Raw genomic sequence first — 16,942 nt, forward strand, 5'->3', positions numbered from 1 at the left:
GGCGTGTATGGAGCAGAAAGGATTGACTATGCACGTGGTCTGGCGGCTTTGTTTTTAAATCCTTATTTAAAACCACCGATCACCGTGGGAATCTCTGGTGCATGGGGAAAGGGCAAGTCCAGTTTGCTTGTTCAGGTATAACTTATTTTGTACATTAATTTGTAAAATTTGGTAAGCCAATTTTCCTGACTTATATTTGTGGTGGTTACAATACAGACAGAAGTCATTTTACTGACAACAGCAGCACAAATGGCACTAATTCCATCTTCCAAATTACCAAGTTCAGCTTTAGAATTTCCCGATATGAAAGCCTGTTAATTATCCAAAAAAGGAAAGAAGAAATATAACGAAATAGTAAGACAGATTAACTGTAGACAGGAAATGAGAAACATTTATGAAATCTTATCGGATAAGATTCGAAGCTGGATTAAGAAAAGTGAAGAGTCCGAAAGACCGGGAGAGGTGAATAATTATTTTTTTCCTCTTCGTCATGACTTGTGTATATGCACTTTAAACTAAATGTTGCCTGAAATGTTTGTTTGTTAGAACGGATATGACGAAGAAAAGTCTCTGCTGCACTTCCTAAACCGCTATGAAATCAAACATCATGAGATTTTTAAATCACTTGCTGCTATGGATAGGAGCGACATGGTGAATCCTTTAACTCTGAATTAGGTCAACACTCTGATTTTGAAATTGTTAAGAGGTTAGAATGAATTATAAATTTTCAATTTTGATTTGCAGACGTGGTGAAGGTGTACATCTCCTCCTTTCTGAGTTTTCTCTTTAGAAACAACTAGTTTAGATTTGTTCCTTACATAATTAGTTGAAAAATAAAGGTATTATGCTTATCTTTAATTTTGATTGTCAGTTCACAAGGAAAAGCGCACAGCCAAAAGCAAAATTTCCACAGAACACAGATCCTTTGGTCAACCGAAATGTGCCGGCTGTTCTAACTGTTCAATACAATCCATGGAAATATAAGAACGATACAGAAGCATTGGCAGGTATGGCAGTAGAGATTTCAAAAGAATTAGAAGGAATCATGACCCAAGCCCAATGGCTGAGCACGTGTTGGAGAAATAGTTGGAAGAAGAAAAAGTATATCATATGGATTGAATTTTTTTTCCCCTGCCTCCTCGCACTAGTTTTGGCCTGTTCATTTACTTGGATTGCATGGGTAGTGTTGGACAGTGAGAAGTTCAAAGAATGGGCAAATGCAAAATATGCATGGCCACCGGCAGCTATGGTCATTGTAGTTTGGAAAATAACCAAGTCAGTAGTGGGCATTTTAAAACCCGTTAGTAATCAGCTAATTAATTATATATCATTGCCAGATCATACAAAATATTTGGGTTATCAAGAAAGGGTAATCTCAGATATTCAATTTTTGAAAGGTGAAATTGGTGAAAAACCATATTCGGTATTCACTGCTTTTGTCTGGGTCTTCAACACTCTAGCCGTGGTGTGGCGCTTGATTACAAAATGGTCGTCAGCATTGTTTTTCCATTCTACATGCCTTGAAAGAGACATTGAAGTTCGGAATGTAGCCCCTGCATCTGGGACTAATCTTCGAATAATCGTTTTTGTAGACGATTTGGATAGATGTCAAGAATCTGTGATATTGCAGGTACACTAAATATAGTTTGTCCATTTATAATTCTTTTGGTCATGCTCATTTACCAAATTACAATTATGAGTTATTAACGTTTTGATGGAGTAAAACTGTTGACTAGTCCAAATTTCTTCCTAAGGCATTTTGTGTTGGAAGTGGATTGACTCTGAGAGGGGGGGTGAATCAGAGTCAATAATCAATTTAACTCTCTTTAATTTTTTCTTACTTTGGAAAACTCTTTTAACACACATATGACACCCTAACTTGTATCGAAGCATGCATTTCTGATTAAACAATATATATAATTGAGTAATCTTGATATGCTTCTTATTGAACTTGTCAAAGCATCAAATTATGACTGGTAGAATTAATTAAAAAACAAAGTGACCAACATAAAGAATTAAAATTTTGTAGAACAACAATGAAGCATAAATAAATGTATCAGAGCATTCATCTAATGGAACACATAAAGTGGATTAGCACACAACACAGATTTTCATGAGTGGAAAACCCTCTTGGGGTAGAAAAACCACTCGATAAAAGAATATTTTATTATCTCAAGAAGCACCCACTCCTTACACTGTATTTAGAAGTCTCAAACTTCAAGGAGCACCGACCCCTATGTCACAAATGATATCAAGAAAATATCTCCAACTATGAGCACTGATAAATTCAGAAGTGCATCATATTATGCAACTCTCAACTTGTCAATCACTGAACAAGATTAATACAAAAGATGGTCTATCACCGCCATATCTATTTTTTTTTTCGTTACACCCTGTTATATTCAAGAGATCTATCCTTCATCAAGCAAAACCAACTTATGAGGTTCCCAAACTATAATACGGGTTTTATAGAACTGAATCGCAACCGGAATAAAACTGGTTTGATAGAACTGAATCACAACCGGAATAAAACTGTTTTGTGTGTTCATCCTTGAGTAGGGTTACCAAACCCTAACTTAGGTTGGAGTTAATAAAAATTTATCACCAAAATAAATGTACTCCATAGGATCTCTTTAGAAATACTTCTTTCCTTTTCCCAATTTTTGTTTCAAAAAAAAATTACTTGTGATTATTTCTTTGGAAGAATATAGTAGCAAGAAAGATATTTTTAATCTTTGCATTTTTGATAACTGGAAAAATACTCGGGACCATCTTTTTCATTTTTTTTAAAAAATAGAAGAGTAAACACTTTTATCTTTCTATTTTTTTCTTTCACTTCCATTTTACGTTTTACCCTTCATGGTTTGACAAGAGAAAACACTTTTATCTTTCTTTCTTTTTTTTCTTTCACTTCCTTTTTTTGACTTTTGACCCTTCACGGTTTCACAAAACATACTCCAAAAATAACAATTTGACAATTTGATGCTAAAACAATTGCGAGAAATCCCCACAAAATTAGCCATAAAATATTACCATCTGAAGCATTCATACCTGTAGATTATTAAATCAAAAAGTACCACAATGCGAATTTGAAGAACCACTGGTCACTGAACCTACCTTCTTCTCTTCCACAAAAAGTTTCACTATCAATGAATACCAAAAATTAATCTGCTTACACCTGTCCACTATTCATAGAGATAAAGCTATATAGTCACCAAAACCTTTTTGTCATCAAGGACAATGCAGCATAACAAAGGTAACATTTTGTGTGTGGTAAAGTTTGTCTGAATCGAACGGTTGACAAGTCCAAATTTCTTCCTAAGTTATTTTATGTGTGGTACAGGTACTATCAGCCATAAATCTTGTATTGTCGGTGTGTCAAATCAGTGTAGTCTTAGCAATGGACAAAGAATTAATACAAAAGGCAATAATTAAAAAATATGGAGATGTAAAACATAAAAGTCGATGGAAGCTAGACAAGAACTAGCAGAGAAGTATTTACAAAAAATAATTCAACTGCCACTGGACCTTCCTCATCCTAGTGAAATGCAAGCGAGGAGATTTTTAGAAGTACAAATGGGTACGTCTTCAAGCAGAAGCAAGGACTATGGTTCAGCATCACAAACATACGACAAGCACAAAATAACTTCTAAGCTAGGTAAGAGTAAAACTACTAGCTAGAGGATTTTAAACGAAAAAAGTGACCTTTCACTGCTTTTCGTCACTAATAGAAAACAGACTTCTGGTTAATTTTATTCTTAGATGATGATAGAAGAAAGTCGAGCCTACTTTGTGGAGGAGAAGATCTATCACAATATACAGCAGCGCTAGAAGTCGCAATAGATTTCCAGGCTCAATCAGAGATAGCACAAATAAGTAAGATGTGGAGACCTCTGTCATATTTTCGGTCTTACATTATTTTTCTCTCTCGAAGCGGCAGACTCCCAGAAATACTAGGTTTAATGATATGATTTGTATAAAATGAAATGAATAATTTACTTTGGAGTGAAATAAAGAAATAATTGAATTTTTATCTTATCGTATAGACACTGTTCAAACCAGAAAGGAAGCTCATTCACAAACAGAAGAAGATGCAGGTATTGCTCTGGAAATCCTGACTACAAGTAGAAAAAGTAAATTAGCAAATGAAATCTACTATGTTTTGCAGAAATTTCGTTTAAAGCTTTCTAATCGAGATTTAGAATCTCACTCAATAATAGTAATTTTAAACAGACAACCGAATTTAAAGATATTGTTTTTATAAAATGTACTGAATAATTTACCTTACAGTGAAATAAAAATAAATTATTCAATTTGATTTTATCTTACAAACACTGTTCACAACAGAAAGGAAGCTCGTTCACAAAAGGAAGAAGATCCAGGTATTACTTTGGAAATCCTTACTATAAGTAGAAGAAGAGAAGTGCAGAATTTTGAATCTGACCTATCCTCTCTGAACCAGCTGATTAACAAAAAATAATAATAGAGAGAGCAAACAATAACAGTAAAATAATAAATTGCAAAAAGAAATCACAATTAAGAATAAAAAACAAAGTGACCTGTTTTTTGGAATTGCACACACCAATTTCTTTTATTGCAGCATAACTAAAAATTACATAGAGGCTGTATATATAAAGAATTTGCAGCCTAGAAGAATTAATAATAACTGTAGTTCTAAATATATTCCCAGCATTGAATGGAAAGCTACTGAGTCTCTCAAACTAAAAACAAACTACTCCCTAAATTAAGAATACAATAAGTGCATGGACATCAAGCTTTATTTACTAAAAACAAACTCATGCAAAAAACAAAACTAAAAATAGTTTATGCATGGTGATGAATGGAAAGATTCATGTCCAAACTGGAGCTGCATGTTCAAGGAAGATCTCAGCTTAAAACATCTACATACTCCCCCTTGATGCTGAGATGGCTCACAATCTTATCTTGTAGTGCTATAAACTGAGCTTTTGCAACGGCTTTGGTGAATATATCTGTTAGCTGATCCTGGATGTTGATGTGCTTCAATTCAACATTCTTCTTCTGCACCAAATCTCGTATGAAGTGATATTTCATATCAAAATGCTTTGTTTTGATGTGATAAACCGTATTCTTAGCTAACCTGATGGCACTCACATTGTCACAATAAATTACTGTAGACTGAATTTGTTTTTCTCCAATTTCTTCCAAAAATTTTCTGAGCCAAAGAGCTTGTGTATCTGCTAAGGTAATTGCAACATACTCTACTTTTGTAGATGAGAGGGAAACAATACTTTGCTTTTTTGAGCTCCAGGTAATTAAACCAGAACCAAAAGAAAAACAATTTCCAGATGTAGATTTATGGTCATCCATACTACCTCCCCAATCTGAATCACTAAAGCCTACAAGATTGAACTTTTCAGATGAGTAGTAATGAATACCAAAACTTAAGTTCCCTTTCACATACCTCAAAATCCTCTTGGCTGCCTTCATATGTATTTCAGTTGGATTTGTCATATACCTTGAAACAAGTGAAACTAAATAGGCAATATCAGGCCTCATGTGGATTAGAAACATCAAGCTCCCCACAATACTTCTGTAAGCTATCTCATCAACTAAATCAGCGCCATCATCTCTACATAGAAAAACTCCATGAGCACTTGGACTGGAGGTAGGGTTACAATCAGTCATATTAAATTTCTTCAGCATATCTTGTGCATACTTTGTTTGACAAATGAAAATCTCATCCTTACTTTGATAAACCTCCATTCCTAGAAAATATTTCATCAGACCAAGATCTTTCATCTCAAATTCTTTCATCATAGCAGCTTTGAATTCATCTTTCATCTTAGAACTACTACCCATATACAAAAGATCATCAACATACAAACTTATGATGAGAATATCAGTACCTTCTTGTTTGTAGTAAAGGGTAGGATCACTCTTACTTCTCTGGAAGTCATTTTCCTGAAAGTATCCATCAATCCTGGCATACCACGCTCTTAGTTCTTGCTTGAGGCCATACAAAGCCTTCTTCAACCTGTACACTTGATGCTCTTTTCCTTCCATTTCAAAACCTTGTGGCGGCTCCACATATACTTCCTCTTCTAAGTACCCATTCAAGAAGGCACTTTTCACGTCCATATGATGTATGCTCCACTTCTTCTGAGCTGTTAATGAAATCAACATTCTTATGGTCTCTTCTCTTGCTACTGGTGCAAATGTCTCTTCATAATCAATTCCATACTTCTATGTGAAGCCTTTAGCAACTAATCTTACCTTGTGTCTTTCAACACTCCCATCACTATTAAACTTGGTCTTGTAGACCCATTTGGTGCCAATCCTTTTTTTATCATGTGGAAGTTTTGTTAACTCCCAAGTGTCATTCCTATGAATGGAATCCATTTTTTCTTCCATGGCTTTCACCCAAACCTCATTAGTACATGCATCTTAAAAACATGATGGTTCAAAATCAGCCTTGGCTAATAAAGCAAAATTCACTATCTCACCTATTGGGTTTTCTTCATATACTTGATTTCCACTCCTCTGGTAGATATCACTCAATCTCCTTACCTTCCTTGTAGAACTTGGAGAAGAAGCTGGACTTGAACTTGGTACTAGAGAACTTGATGAAGGGTTGCTTGGTGGAGTTAAACCATTGGATACATGAACATTAGTTGGCTACTCAAGATCAATATCAGCAATTATATCATCATTCAAAACAAATTTTGGCTTCTCAACATGGCCTTTTTGATGACCATAAACTTCCCCTTCATCAAAAATCACATCTCTTGAGACAATAAGCTTGTTAGTGAGGGGATTATACAATCTATAAGCCTTGCTTTTCTCACTATACCTAATAAAAATACATGGCTCACTCTTTGCATCTAACTTCTGTCTATTTTGATCAGGTACAAGCACATAAGCCAAACAACCAAAAACTTTGAAATGATTAACATTAGGCATTTTACCATACCAAGCTTCATAAGGAGTCATCTTTTCTAGTGCACTGGTGGGGCTATAGTTGAGGATGTACACTGATGTAGCAACTGCATCTCCCCAATAAGAATTGCTCAATCTCTTGGTTTGTAACATACACCTTGCCAGTTCAACCATAGTACGATTCTTCCTTTCAGCTACTCCATTCTGTTGAGGTGTGTATGCAGTAGTAAGTTGCCTCTTGATGCCATTAAAATCACAATAACTTTGGAAAGCCTTTGAGAAAAATTCTCCTCCACGATCAATTCTTAAACACTTGATCTTGCATGCTTTCTCATTTTCCACAAGGGCTTTAAACTTCTTGAATGTATATAGGGCTTCATCTTTGGCCTTCAAAAAATATACCCAACAATTTCGTGAGTAATCATCAATAAAAGTGATGAAATATAATGACTTACCCAAACTCTTAGTCTGCATAGGACCACATATATCTGAATGAACAAGCTTAAGTGGGTGATGAGCCCTCCATGCATTGCCCTTTGGAAACTTTTCTCTTGCATGATTTCCTTTAGCACAACCTTCACAAACCAGAAACTAATGCATGAGAGGTTAGAAACTTCAAACTATGAAAATTTAAATGCCCATATTTGAGATGCCATAACCAACTTGAATCCTCATAAGCCATATTTGCCAAACTATTGTTATGTTCACCGAACCTTAAGGGGAACATCCTATTTCTTGTCATAGGAACAACACTGATCACCCTATTACCCTTATTCTTATTGTAGATAGTACATGTATTATTATCAAAGACTACTTTATAATTTTTCTCACATAGCTGCCCAACACATAACAAATTGTGCTTCAATTGTGGAGTATAATAAATATCATAAATACTCTTTATACCTTCTTTTGTTTGGACCTCTATAGCTCCTTTGGCAGCAACCTCCAATGATTTATCATCACCAAGCGGGATCTTGGATTCGAAACTTCCATCCTTTGTTGAGAACAACTTCTCATTCCCTGTCATATGGTTAGAGCATCCAGAATCTAGGTACTAAACATCTTTACTAGTATTTTCACCCTTGGCATAAAATAAAAATAAGTGATTAGGAGGATTCTCACTACTTTCTTGAGCATAGTTAGCACTTTTACCTTCTTTCAATCTGCATTCTCTTTCAAAGTGGCTATACCTATTACAATGGTAACATTGAACATTTCTCTTATCAAATTTGCCTCTACCTCTTCCTCTGAAACCACCACTTCCTCTTGAGCCACCTCTTCCTCTACCTCTTGAAGAATTTTGGCTTTGCCCTTTACCTTGGCCTTGATTGATTTTGGCACTACTGCTGCTTGCATCTTCATTTTTTGTAATTAGCAATTTATAGGAAAACACTTTCTCTACACCTTCAAAAGAATCTTTCAATCTTTCTTCATGAGACACCAGGGATCCAACCAGTTAATCAAACTGTAGTTTTGTCAAATCCTTGCTTTCTTCTATGATTATTGCTAGATGATTCCATCTGGGTGTCAAAGATCTCAACACCTTTTTAATCAAAACTTCATTGCTTACAATTTCCCCAAGTGTAGCCATTTTATTGACAACATCTTTGACTCTAACACAATAATCACTTATACTTTCAGCTTCTTGCATCTTCAAATTTTTGAATTCTCGCTTCAATGTTTGAAGCTTGACCACTTTAACTTGATCACTACCCTGGTAAGCTTCTTGTAGAGTCTTCCAGGCATCTTAGGCAGTCGTTGCTCCTGATATTCTTGGAAATAAGCTCTTATCAAGAGCTATCTGAATGTGAAACAAAGCTTGAGCATTCTTTTTCCTTGCTTCCTTTCTTGTTGTTCTTTCATTGGCTGTAAGGGCATTCTAATCAACTGGCTCCTCATAACCTGATTCAATAATCTCCCACAAATCTTTTCCAATAAAAAAGGGCAACATCTTAATGCACCAATAATCATAATCATTCCCATCAAATTCTGGAATGGGCATATGGTTAGAATTCGACATGATTAACTTTGGCGAAATTCCAACAATAAAACTTTAACCCAAAACAATTTTACTTGCTCTGATACTACTTGTAGAATTTTGAACCTGACCTATCCTCTCTGAACCAACTGATTAATAAAAAATAATAATAGAGAGAGCAAACAATAACAACAAAAGAATAAATTGCAAAAAGAAATCGCAATTCAAAATAAAAAACAAAGTGCCCTGCAGACACCAATTTTTTTTATTGTAGCATAATTAAAAATTACATAGAGGCTATATATATAAAGAATTTGCAGCCTAGAAGAATTAATAATAACTATAGTTCTAAATATATTCTCAGCATTACATGGAAAGCTACTCAGTCTCTCAAACTAAAAACAAACTACTCCATAAGTTAAGAATACAATAAGTGCATGCACATCATGCTTTATTTACTAAAAACAAACTCATGTAAAAAACAAAACTAAAAATAGCTTATGCATGGTGATGAATGAAAAGATTCATGTCCAAACTGGAGCTGCATGTTCAAGGAAGATCTCAGCTTCAAACATCTACAAGAAGTAACTAACAAATGAAATCTACTATTTTGCACCAATTTCGTTAAAGGCATTCTAATCGAGATTTAGAATCTCATTCAATAATAGTAATTTTAAACAGACAACCAAATTTAAAGATATTGTTTTTATAAAACGAACTGAATAATTTACTTTACAGTGAAATAAAAATAAATAATGGAATTTGATTTTATCTTTCAGATACAGTCCACACCAGAAAGGAAGCTCGTTCACAAAAGGAAGAAGATGCAGGTATTACTCTAGAAATCCTGACTACAAGTAGAAAAAGAGAAGTAACTAACAAATGAAATCTACTATGTTTTGCACAATTTCGTTTGAGGGTTTCTAATCCACGTTTGAAATTCCATTCAATAATATTAATCTTAAACAGACGTGTCCATACAGGCAACAAAAAATCCAGTTCATTTTTCATAAGCGAAATAAGAGACTTGCTATTCGTAAGGTATAGCCAAGGAGAAGAGGATGCGCTTTGCTTTTTCCACACACTGACTGTAGACTCCAGACAATTCCTGCCTCGAGAGTGGAGAGTTCTACTGAATTACCATGGATTGGTCAGGAATATACTCTGCCTGAACAACGAAGCAAGAAATGTGTTTGGATGGAAGGTACAGTTGATCGCCTGGATATGCATATGTTGGCAATGGCAAGGAAACATGAATATCCTTATAGAGGTATGCCTTACTGCATCAGTTCTCTGTTTGAATAAACAAAATGTTATTCTTATATGGGAAAATAACAAATGTTGAGAATTGTAAATTGTTACCACTTATTGCAGAAATGGAACAGTGTTCGTAAGACCTCTGATTCACATGGAGATTCACTGCTAATGTTGGTAGACTATTTTATAGAGAACAATTTGTGTGATATGAGCGAGATGACAAAGGCTATAAGTAAAGAACATCATGACAAAAGACAGAGGGCATCAGTTAAATTGGTAGAACCCGAAAGTAATGTTGCTAAAATCATAGACATTGCTGAAAGCAGCAACAGGGAATCCCGAGAATTGAAAGGTGTTCAAGGCCAGAAAAGCAAGGTAATCAATGATGACGAAAGCAAGGAGAGGCTCAGTCTAAAGGAATTCGAAAATGTTATGAAAGGACAACTCGAGACATTTGAGAAAAGACTGGATGAGTTGAAGAAAGAAATGAAAGAAATGATAGAGCAGGCCACAAAATACAACGGTAAAATAATTAATAAAAAAGAGGAAAAGAAAATAAATTTGGAAAATTGGAATAAAATGAGATCGGCATTGCACAAATATGATGTTTCGATGGATGGTATTCATGCTTTTCAAAGGTTTAGATTTAATTGCAGTGCCGGGCATCTCTGGTAGCCGTGATATAAACTAGCAGTGCTACCTCTCTGTCATTGCAAGTCTAATAGACAATATAATGGCTGGGCCGATAGGCAAAATAGAAAAATGGATGCTTCCATATTCATCATCTACATTGATAGATTTACTTTTATATTTCTATCTTCCTTGCAATATTGCTCCTACTTTTTGGGCCCTTATAATTAAATTTATTACTTAATGTGCATGATCTCATTTATTTTCGTACCTAACAAAAGGCAAGATAGTAGAATCCACTTTTCTTTCTTTCTATAATTATTCGAATTGTAGGTTATAAATACTGTTTTTAATAGGGGTAATATTAATTATCATAATTAAATATATTAAACATAATTTGTAATTTTTTAATAATTTCAATCATAATGTCTAATAACTATTTTTAATTAGAATTAATTTTATTTTATTTGTCATGTAGGAAAAACATACGCTTCAAATTTGAGAATACTAATTAATATTTGAATTTTAACAATCTAATTATTCCAATAGACCTAAATAATTTCAAAGGTTTGCACTCATGATTTTCATAAAAAAACATTTATCTCCTTATACGTCTTTAAAATATGCATAAAACATCTCATACATCATTATATTTTTGTATAAAATAAATTCATAGGTATTTTTAAAAACATGAATAATCTAATTATTCCAATAGATCTAAATAATTTCAAATGTTTGCACTCATGATTTTCATAAAAAATATTTATAACTCCTTATGCTTCCTTAAAATAAGCATAAAACATCACATACACCAATATATTTTTGTATAAAATAAATTCATAGATATTTATAGAAACATGAATAATCTAATTATTCCAAGAGATCTAAATAATTTCAAAGGTTTTCACTCAAGAATTTCATAAAAAATATTTATACCTCCTTAATATATGCATAAAACATCACATACACCAATATATTTTTGTATAAAATAAATTCATAAGTATTTTTAGAAAACATGCCTCCCAATTTTTAAAATTTGAGTGTGAAAACTTATATAACCTCCTCTTCAGGTTTTCAAAATGGTTCTTTCTAATTTCTACACCTCTTATAGACAAATACACATCCAATATAGTAGAATGAATGCTTCTTTTCATGTATGTTATATTTATCAATATTTTGATAATTATGAGATCATGTTGGTTTTCTCCCTTGTAATGCCTTTTCTTATGGAATATACTTTTTTTTCTAGATTAAAACATGCAACCTCCTCTCCTTCTTCATACACAAAATAATATCATGTCTTTATCTATGAAAAATGCCAACTTTGCAATCGATGTCTCTTCAATAAATTTCAATTCTTTAGGAACCTCATACTAGTCTTTTTTTGGTACCCTTAGAAATACCTCTTGAACTTCTTAATTGGAAATAGGCACATATATTTACAACACTCTAATACCAAGTCAAATGAGGTAAAAAATATAAAATGATATATTGATTCTTCTCATTAATTTTCAGTGCATTGTATCGTGACTTTATTAAACCTTATTTTCTAATAAATAACTTTCTACAAGAAAAAATAATAACTAAATAAATATGAGCAAACATTATTTGTTTAATCTAATCTAATAAAACTATTTAATGTAATATTTACATAATTCAAATGTAAACTGATCGTGAATCCCAATTTATCATAAAGTAAATGAAAAATGATAGACAATTTGTTTTAGCCCATAGATTACAAAAGGGTGTCTAAGCATTGTCTCCAACACAAATTGTTAAAGATGAAAATAATATCACTAGAAAGGTTCTATCCTAGTCATTCAATGGAGTAGTAAACTCCCTAAATGAGTTACCACATGTATCTATAACTTTCTTTACAGCCTTTCTAGCTATTAGGGATCTTTATAATCAATTATGTTAAAAAATTTGGAACCTTTAATACAAAGTTGGCCAATACATGTCTTTTTCAATATGTTGATAATATTGTAAATATATCTATTTTTGATGTAGGATTTCTCTGAGAGTTGAAAAGACTTTTTAATTATTATTATCATCATCATTTTTAACATAGTAGTTCTATCAAATTAATTTGTAGAACTTATTTAGTATATATATTTTGTAAAAATATGGGTTTTATTGTTATTTTATTTTCATATTACAATTATTTTTTGAAAAAATCTATAGCTCAATCTATATTTTATCAAAATTATTATTATTTTTATTTCTTTCTTTTAAATATTAGCATTATTATATTTATTCCAAGCTTCTGTTATGTTGTGGTTAACATATATTCTAATTTTTTTGTCTTTAATATACTATTCATCCTATATGTTGTTGATCAATGCACAATCAATATTAGTTTTTCTTTTACTTTTTTAATAAAATTCCACTAAGATTTAATGATAGCAATTGAAATATGGATAAAGAAATTTATGTATACTTACCCCAATTAATTAAAGTTTAACTAAATACTTTAAAGTCTTCCTCTTTAATTCCCATTGGTTTAACATTAATAAATTATAATTTAAATGCCCCTCATTTAAGTTATTATTATTAATTTTAGGTTACTAGAAATCTTATAAGAATTATAAATAATTTACATTTTTTTAGGATATCTTTATTAATTATTCTCCTCATTGTAGGAGCATAGCACTTTAAATCACTGCATCTTTAGGAGGTAAGTATATCAATTTAAAAATAATCTCTAAGTGGTTATCATTTTTGTTCAACAAAGGAACATTAGAAAAAGACATCTATCCTTCCTTTCATATGGTATGATTTTCTTTATCCTCTCTCTTCACTAGTACATTTGGGTCAAGATTTCGATAGTCAATTGTCGGAATTCCAACCATATTTCATTGCACTACCGACAAAAAAGACCATCGAAAACTTTGTGTCGGAAGTTCCGACTATCCTTGTGGTCGTTGCAATTCTAACATCACCTCCAACCTTTCCGACGGCCACCATGGATGCTCATTCCGTGAAAGAATACCATCACCATCTCGGGTTGTCGTTGGAATTCTGACTCCAAAGTATAAAATTTTGACAAAGGAGTGTCATCGGATGCACAACATCCTTGTCGGGCGTTTCATGAGTTGTCATTGGAATTCCAATGGTGAGAGATGATGTGGGTCAAATGGCTTTGCCGTTGGTGCATGAAAGCATTGAACGAGTTCTATTTTTTAAAATTGCATTAAACATTTTAATTTATTTGATTCAGTGTTATTTGCAAAAAATGATTATCAATGATGTTTCCTTTCTCCAAGAATTGTCTAGGACCTTTCCGTCAGATAATATGTAACATCGAATGACTAAATTTTTTCTTTACAATTGCTTATTTAATTTAATTATTATCTCAGCATGAATTAAAATTTATATCTGTACGGAAGCAGAATATACAAGTTGAAGAGTCTCTTGCATGCAAATTTCCTAAAAGAAAGCAAGCAGGCATTATCTTGAATGACATGGAAACAAGCTCATCAGCTGCCTAGAAGAGAGCAATTGGAGAATGGCAGAGGAAAGTGTTTAAGGGTGATAAATAGATAGATAGTATGCAATACAAACAAACAATGTCTAGAGTGTCTGATGTGACGTCTCTAATTTATGTCCAGAGGGTCTAACTTGTTTTGGAGTTCCTGCGAAACCTATTGGGCCATGCTTGGAGGAAATCGATGTGTTCATGCAAGGAGCACCTTTTTTCTATTATGAGAATGATACTTTTGCACCGAGGGATATTTGGAAGTCAATATCCAAAAATTTCTATAGTGTGGAACAAGAGTTGGCGGACTCGAAGTATAATTGTCAGCTTTCAGAAGACCAAGAGGTTATGTACACAATCTCCCAATAGAAGAGCGATTTCAAGAATTACCTCTCCCCCCCATGACTATTCAACAAGCACTTCCTCAAATAGAGGACTATTGGCCTCCATGGGATCAAAGAAAAAAATTAAAGCATAGACTCTAGACGATGTGGTGGTGTCCTTCGTGAAGAACTCTACACTATAATTGAAAATTCACGAGGGAAACTGCAAGATAGTGAAGAGAAATACAATCTTGAAAGGTGGGAAGAATGGATCTTGGTTTGGGTGGGGCCAAGTCAGGTAGCTCCTCTAGAGGTTGATGAGATAGAAATCATATTAGGATTTGAAAAAGATCACACTCATGGAACTTCATGTGCGAGTGATCGATTGCGGTGTTTGGTTAATACATTCCAAATAGATACAATTGCATTCCAAATGGGTAATGTCTTGATGGCATGCAGCTGTATCTATTTGGAATGCATTACCCAAACCAAGACATCAAGACATTACCCATTTGGAATGCAATTGTATCTATTTAGAATGCATTACCCAAACACCGCAATCGATCACTCGCACATGAAGTTTCATGAGTGTGATCTTTTTCAAATCCTAATATGATTTCTGTCTCGTCAACCTCTAGAGGAGCCACCTGACTTGGCCCTACCCAAACCAAGATCCATTCTTCCCACTTTTCAAGATTGTATTTCTCTTCACTATCTTGTAGTTTCCCTCATGAATTTTCAATTATAGTGTAGAGTTCTTCACGAAGGACACCACCACATTGTCTAGAGTCTATGCTTTAATTTTTTTCTTTGATCCCATGGAGGCCAATAGTCCTCTGTTTGAGGAAGTGCTTCCTGAATAGTCATGGGGGGGAGAGGTAATTCTTGAAATCACTCTTCTATTGGGAGATTGTGTACATAACCTCTTGGTCTTCTGAAAGCTAACAATTATACTTCAAGTCTGCCAACTCTTGTTCCACACTATTGAAATTTTTGGATATTGACTTCCAAATATCCCTCGGTGCAAAAGTATCATTCTCATAATAGAAAAAAGGTGCTCCTTGCATGAACACATTGATTTCCTCCAAGTGTGGCCCAATAAGTTTCGTAGGAACTCCAAAACCAGTTAGACCCTCCGGACATAAATTAGAGACGTCACATCAGACACTCCAAACATTGTTTGTTTGTATTGCATACTATCTATCTCTTTATCACCCTTAAACACTTTCCTCTGCCATTCTCCAATTGCTCTCTTCTAGGTAGTTGATGAGCTTGTTTCCATGCCATTCAAGATAATGCCTACTTGCTTTCTTTTAGGAAATTTGCTTGCACATGACTCTTGAACTTGTATGTTCTACTTTCGTACAGATATAAATTTTAATTCACTCTCAAATAATAATTGAATAAAATAAGCATTTGTAATGAAAAGATTTAGTCATTCGATGTTACATATTATCTGATGGAAAGATCCTAGACAATTCTTGGAGAAAGGAAACATCATTGATAATCATTTTTTGCAAATAACACTGAATCAAATAAATTAAAAATGTTTCATGTAATTTTTAAAAGTAGAACTTGTTCAATGCTTTCATGCACCGATGGCAAAGCCGTCTGACCCACACCATTATGCATAATAGAACAAATCAATATAATAGGCTATTATAAAGAATATATACAAAAATATGAAAGAACATTAAATTACCATTACAAACCCATAAACCATTAAATAGTGAAAATAGATATAAATTTGTAAATGTCTCCCTATAAACACCACAACCATAACCAAAACAAAAAAAATTCTTACCCACAAAAACTTAGCTGGTGAGTTGCAAGTCTACAACATCAATCAGTTGATCAAACTATTTCTTAATTTTGTTCTTCTAGTTAGTCAATGGATTTAGTTGCATGTTCAAGTTTTCTATTTGAAGCCTTCTATTTCCCTATATTTGAGACATAATAAAATTCTTGTGAGTAGGAAATTGATTCAGGTGTTACGTGTGAAGAATTTGGCAAACTAAATGATGACAATCAAACTCAAATTTTATCTGTCTTGATTAAAGACTTTTATCCTTATGGCATTAAATTAAAGTTCTTTCTCTATTTTTTGGTGATCTTTGGAGTAGAGGTTGCTTTGCATCGACCTGGGATACATTTAACTTGTGTTGTATATGTGGAAATATGTATCCTAGGACAATGCAATGCAACCTCTGCTCCACCAATACCAGATAGAAGAGAAAGTACTTTAATTTAAAGTCATCATGATAAAATGCTTTCAAGACATATATTAGGTATAAAAGGAAGCCTACCCTATCATTTGAAGGGGTTTACCTACAATTCAAGTGATCTCTTAATTATAAA

At 33.3% G+C, this 16,942-nt stretch overlaps 2 protein-coding genes across 2 annotated transcripts in view; both read left to right on the forward strand.

Annotated features, from left to right (window-relative positions):
* The window catches only part of LOC131054475 (uncharacterized), a 29,077-nt gene extending 25,135 nt beyond the window's left edge, over window positions 1–3,942 (forward strand). Inside the window, exons 5-10 of the mRNA XM_057989007.2 lie at window positions 17–135; window positions 217–462; window positions 547–651; window positions 872–1,630; window positions 3,344–3,658; window positions 3,763–3,942. Of these exons, the coding sequence (XP_057844990.2) occupies window positions 17–135; window positions 217–318 (221 nt within the window). The 3' untranslated portion in view covers window positions 319–462; window positions 547–651; window positions 872–1,630; window positions 3,344–3,658; window positions 3,763–3,942. The remainder of the gene's footprint in view (window positions 1–16; window positions 136–216; window positions 463–546; window positions 652–871; window positions 1,631–3,343; window positions 3,659–3,762) is intronic.
* Window positions 3,943–4,334: 392 nt separating this feature from the next.
* On the forward strand, window positions 4,335–11,016 carry LOC131054524 (uncharacterized). Its single transcript, XM_057989055.1, has 4 exons — window positions 4,335–4,382; window positions 9,676–9,726; window positions 9,880–10,166; window positions 10,271–11,016. The coding sequence occupies exons 3-4, from the start codon at window positions 10,149–10,151 to the stop codon at window positions 10,826–10,828; spliced, it is 576 nt and encodes a 191-aa protein (XP_057845038.1). The 5' UTR covers window positions 4,335–4,382; window positions 9,676–9,726; window positions 9,880–10,148; the 3' UTR covers window positions 10,829–11,016.
* Window positions 11,017–16,942: the final 5,926 nt, after the last annotated feature.

This window comes from Cryptomeria japonica, chromosome 7, assembly GCF_030272615.1.
Source record: "Cryptomeria japonica chromosome 7, Sugi_1.0, whole genome shotgun sequence".
Classification (NCBI taxonomy): domain Eukaryota; kingdom Viridiplantae; phylum Streptophyta; class Pinopsida; order Cupressales; family Cupressaceae; genus Cryptomeria; species Cryptomeria japonica.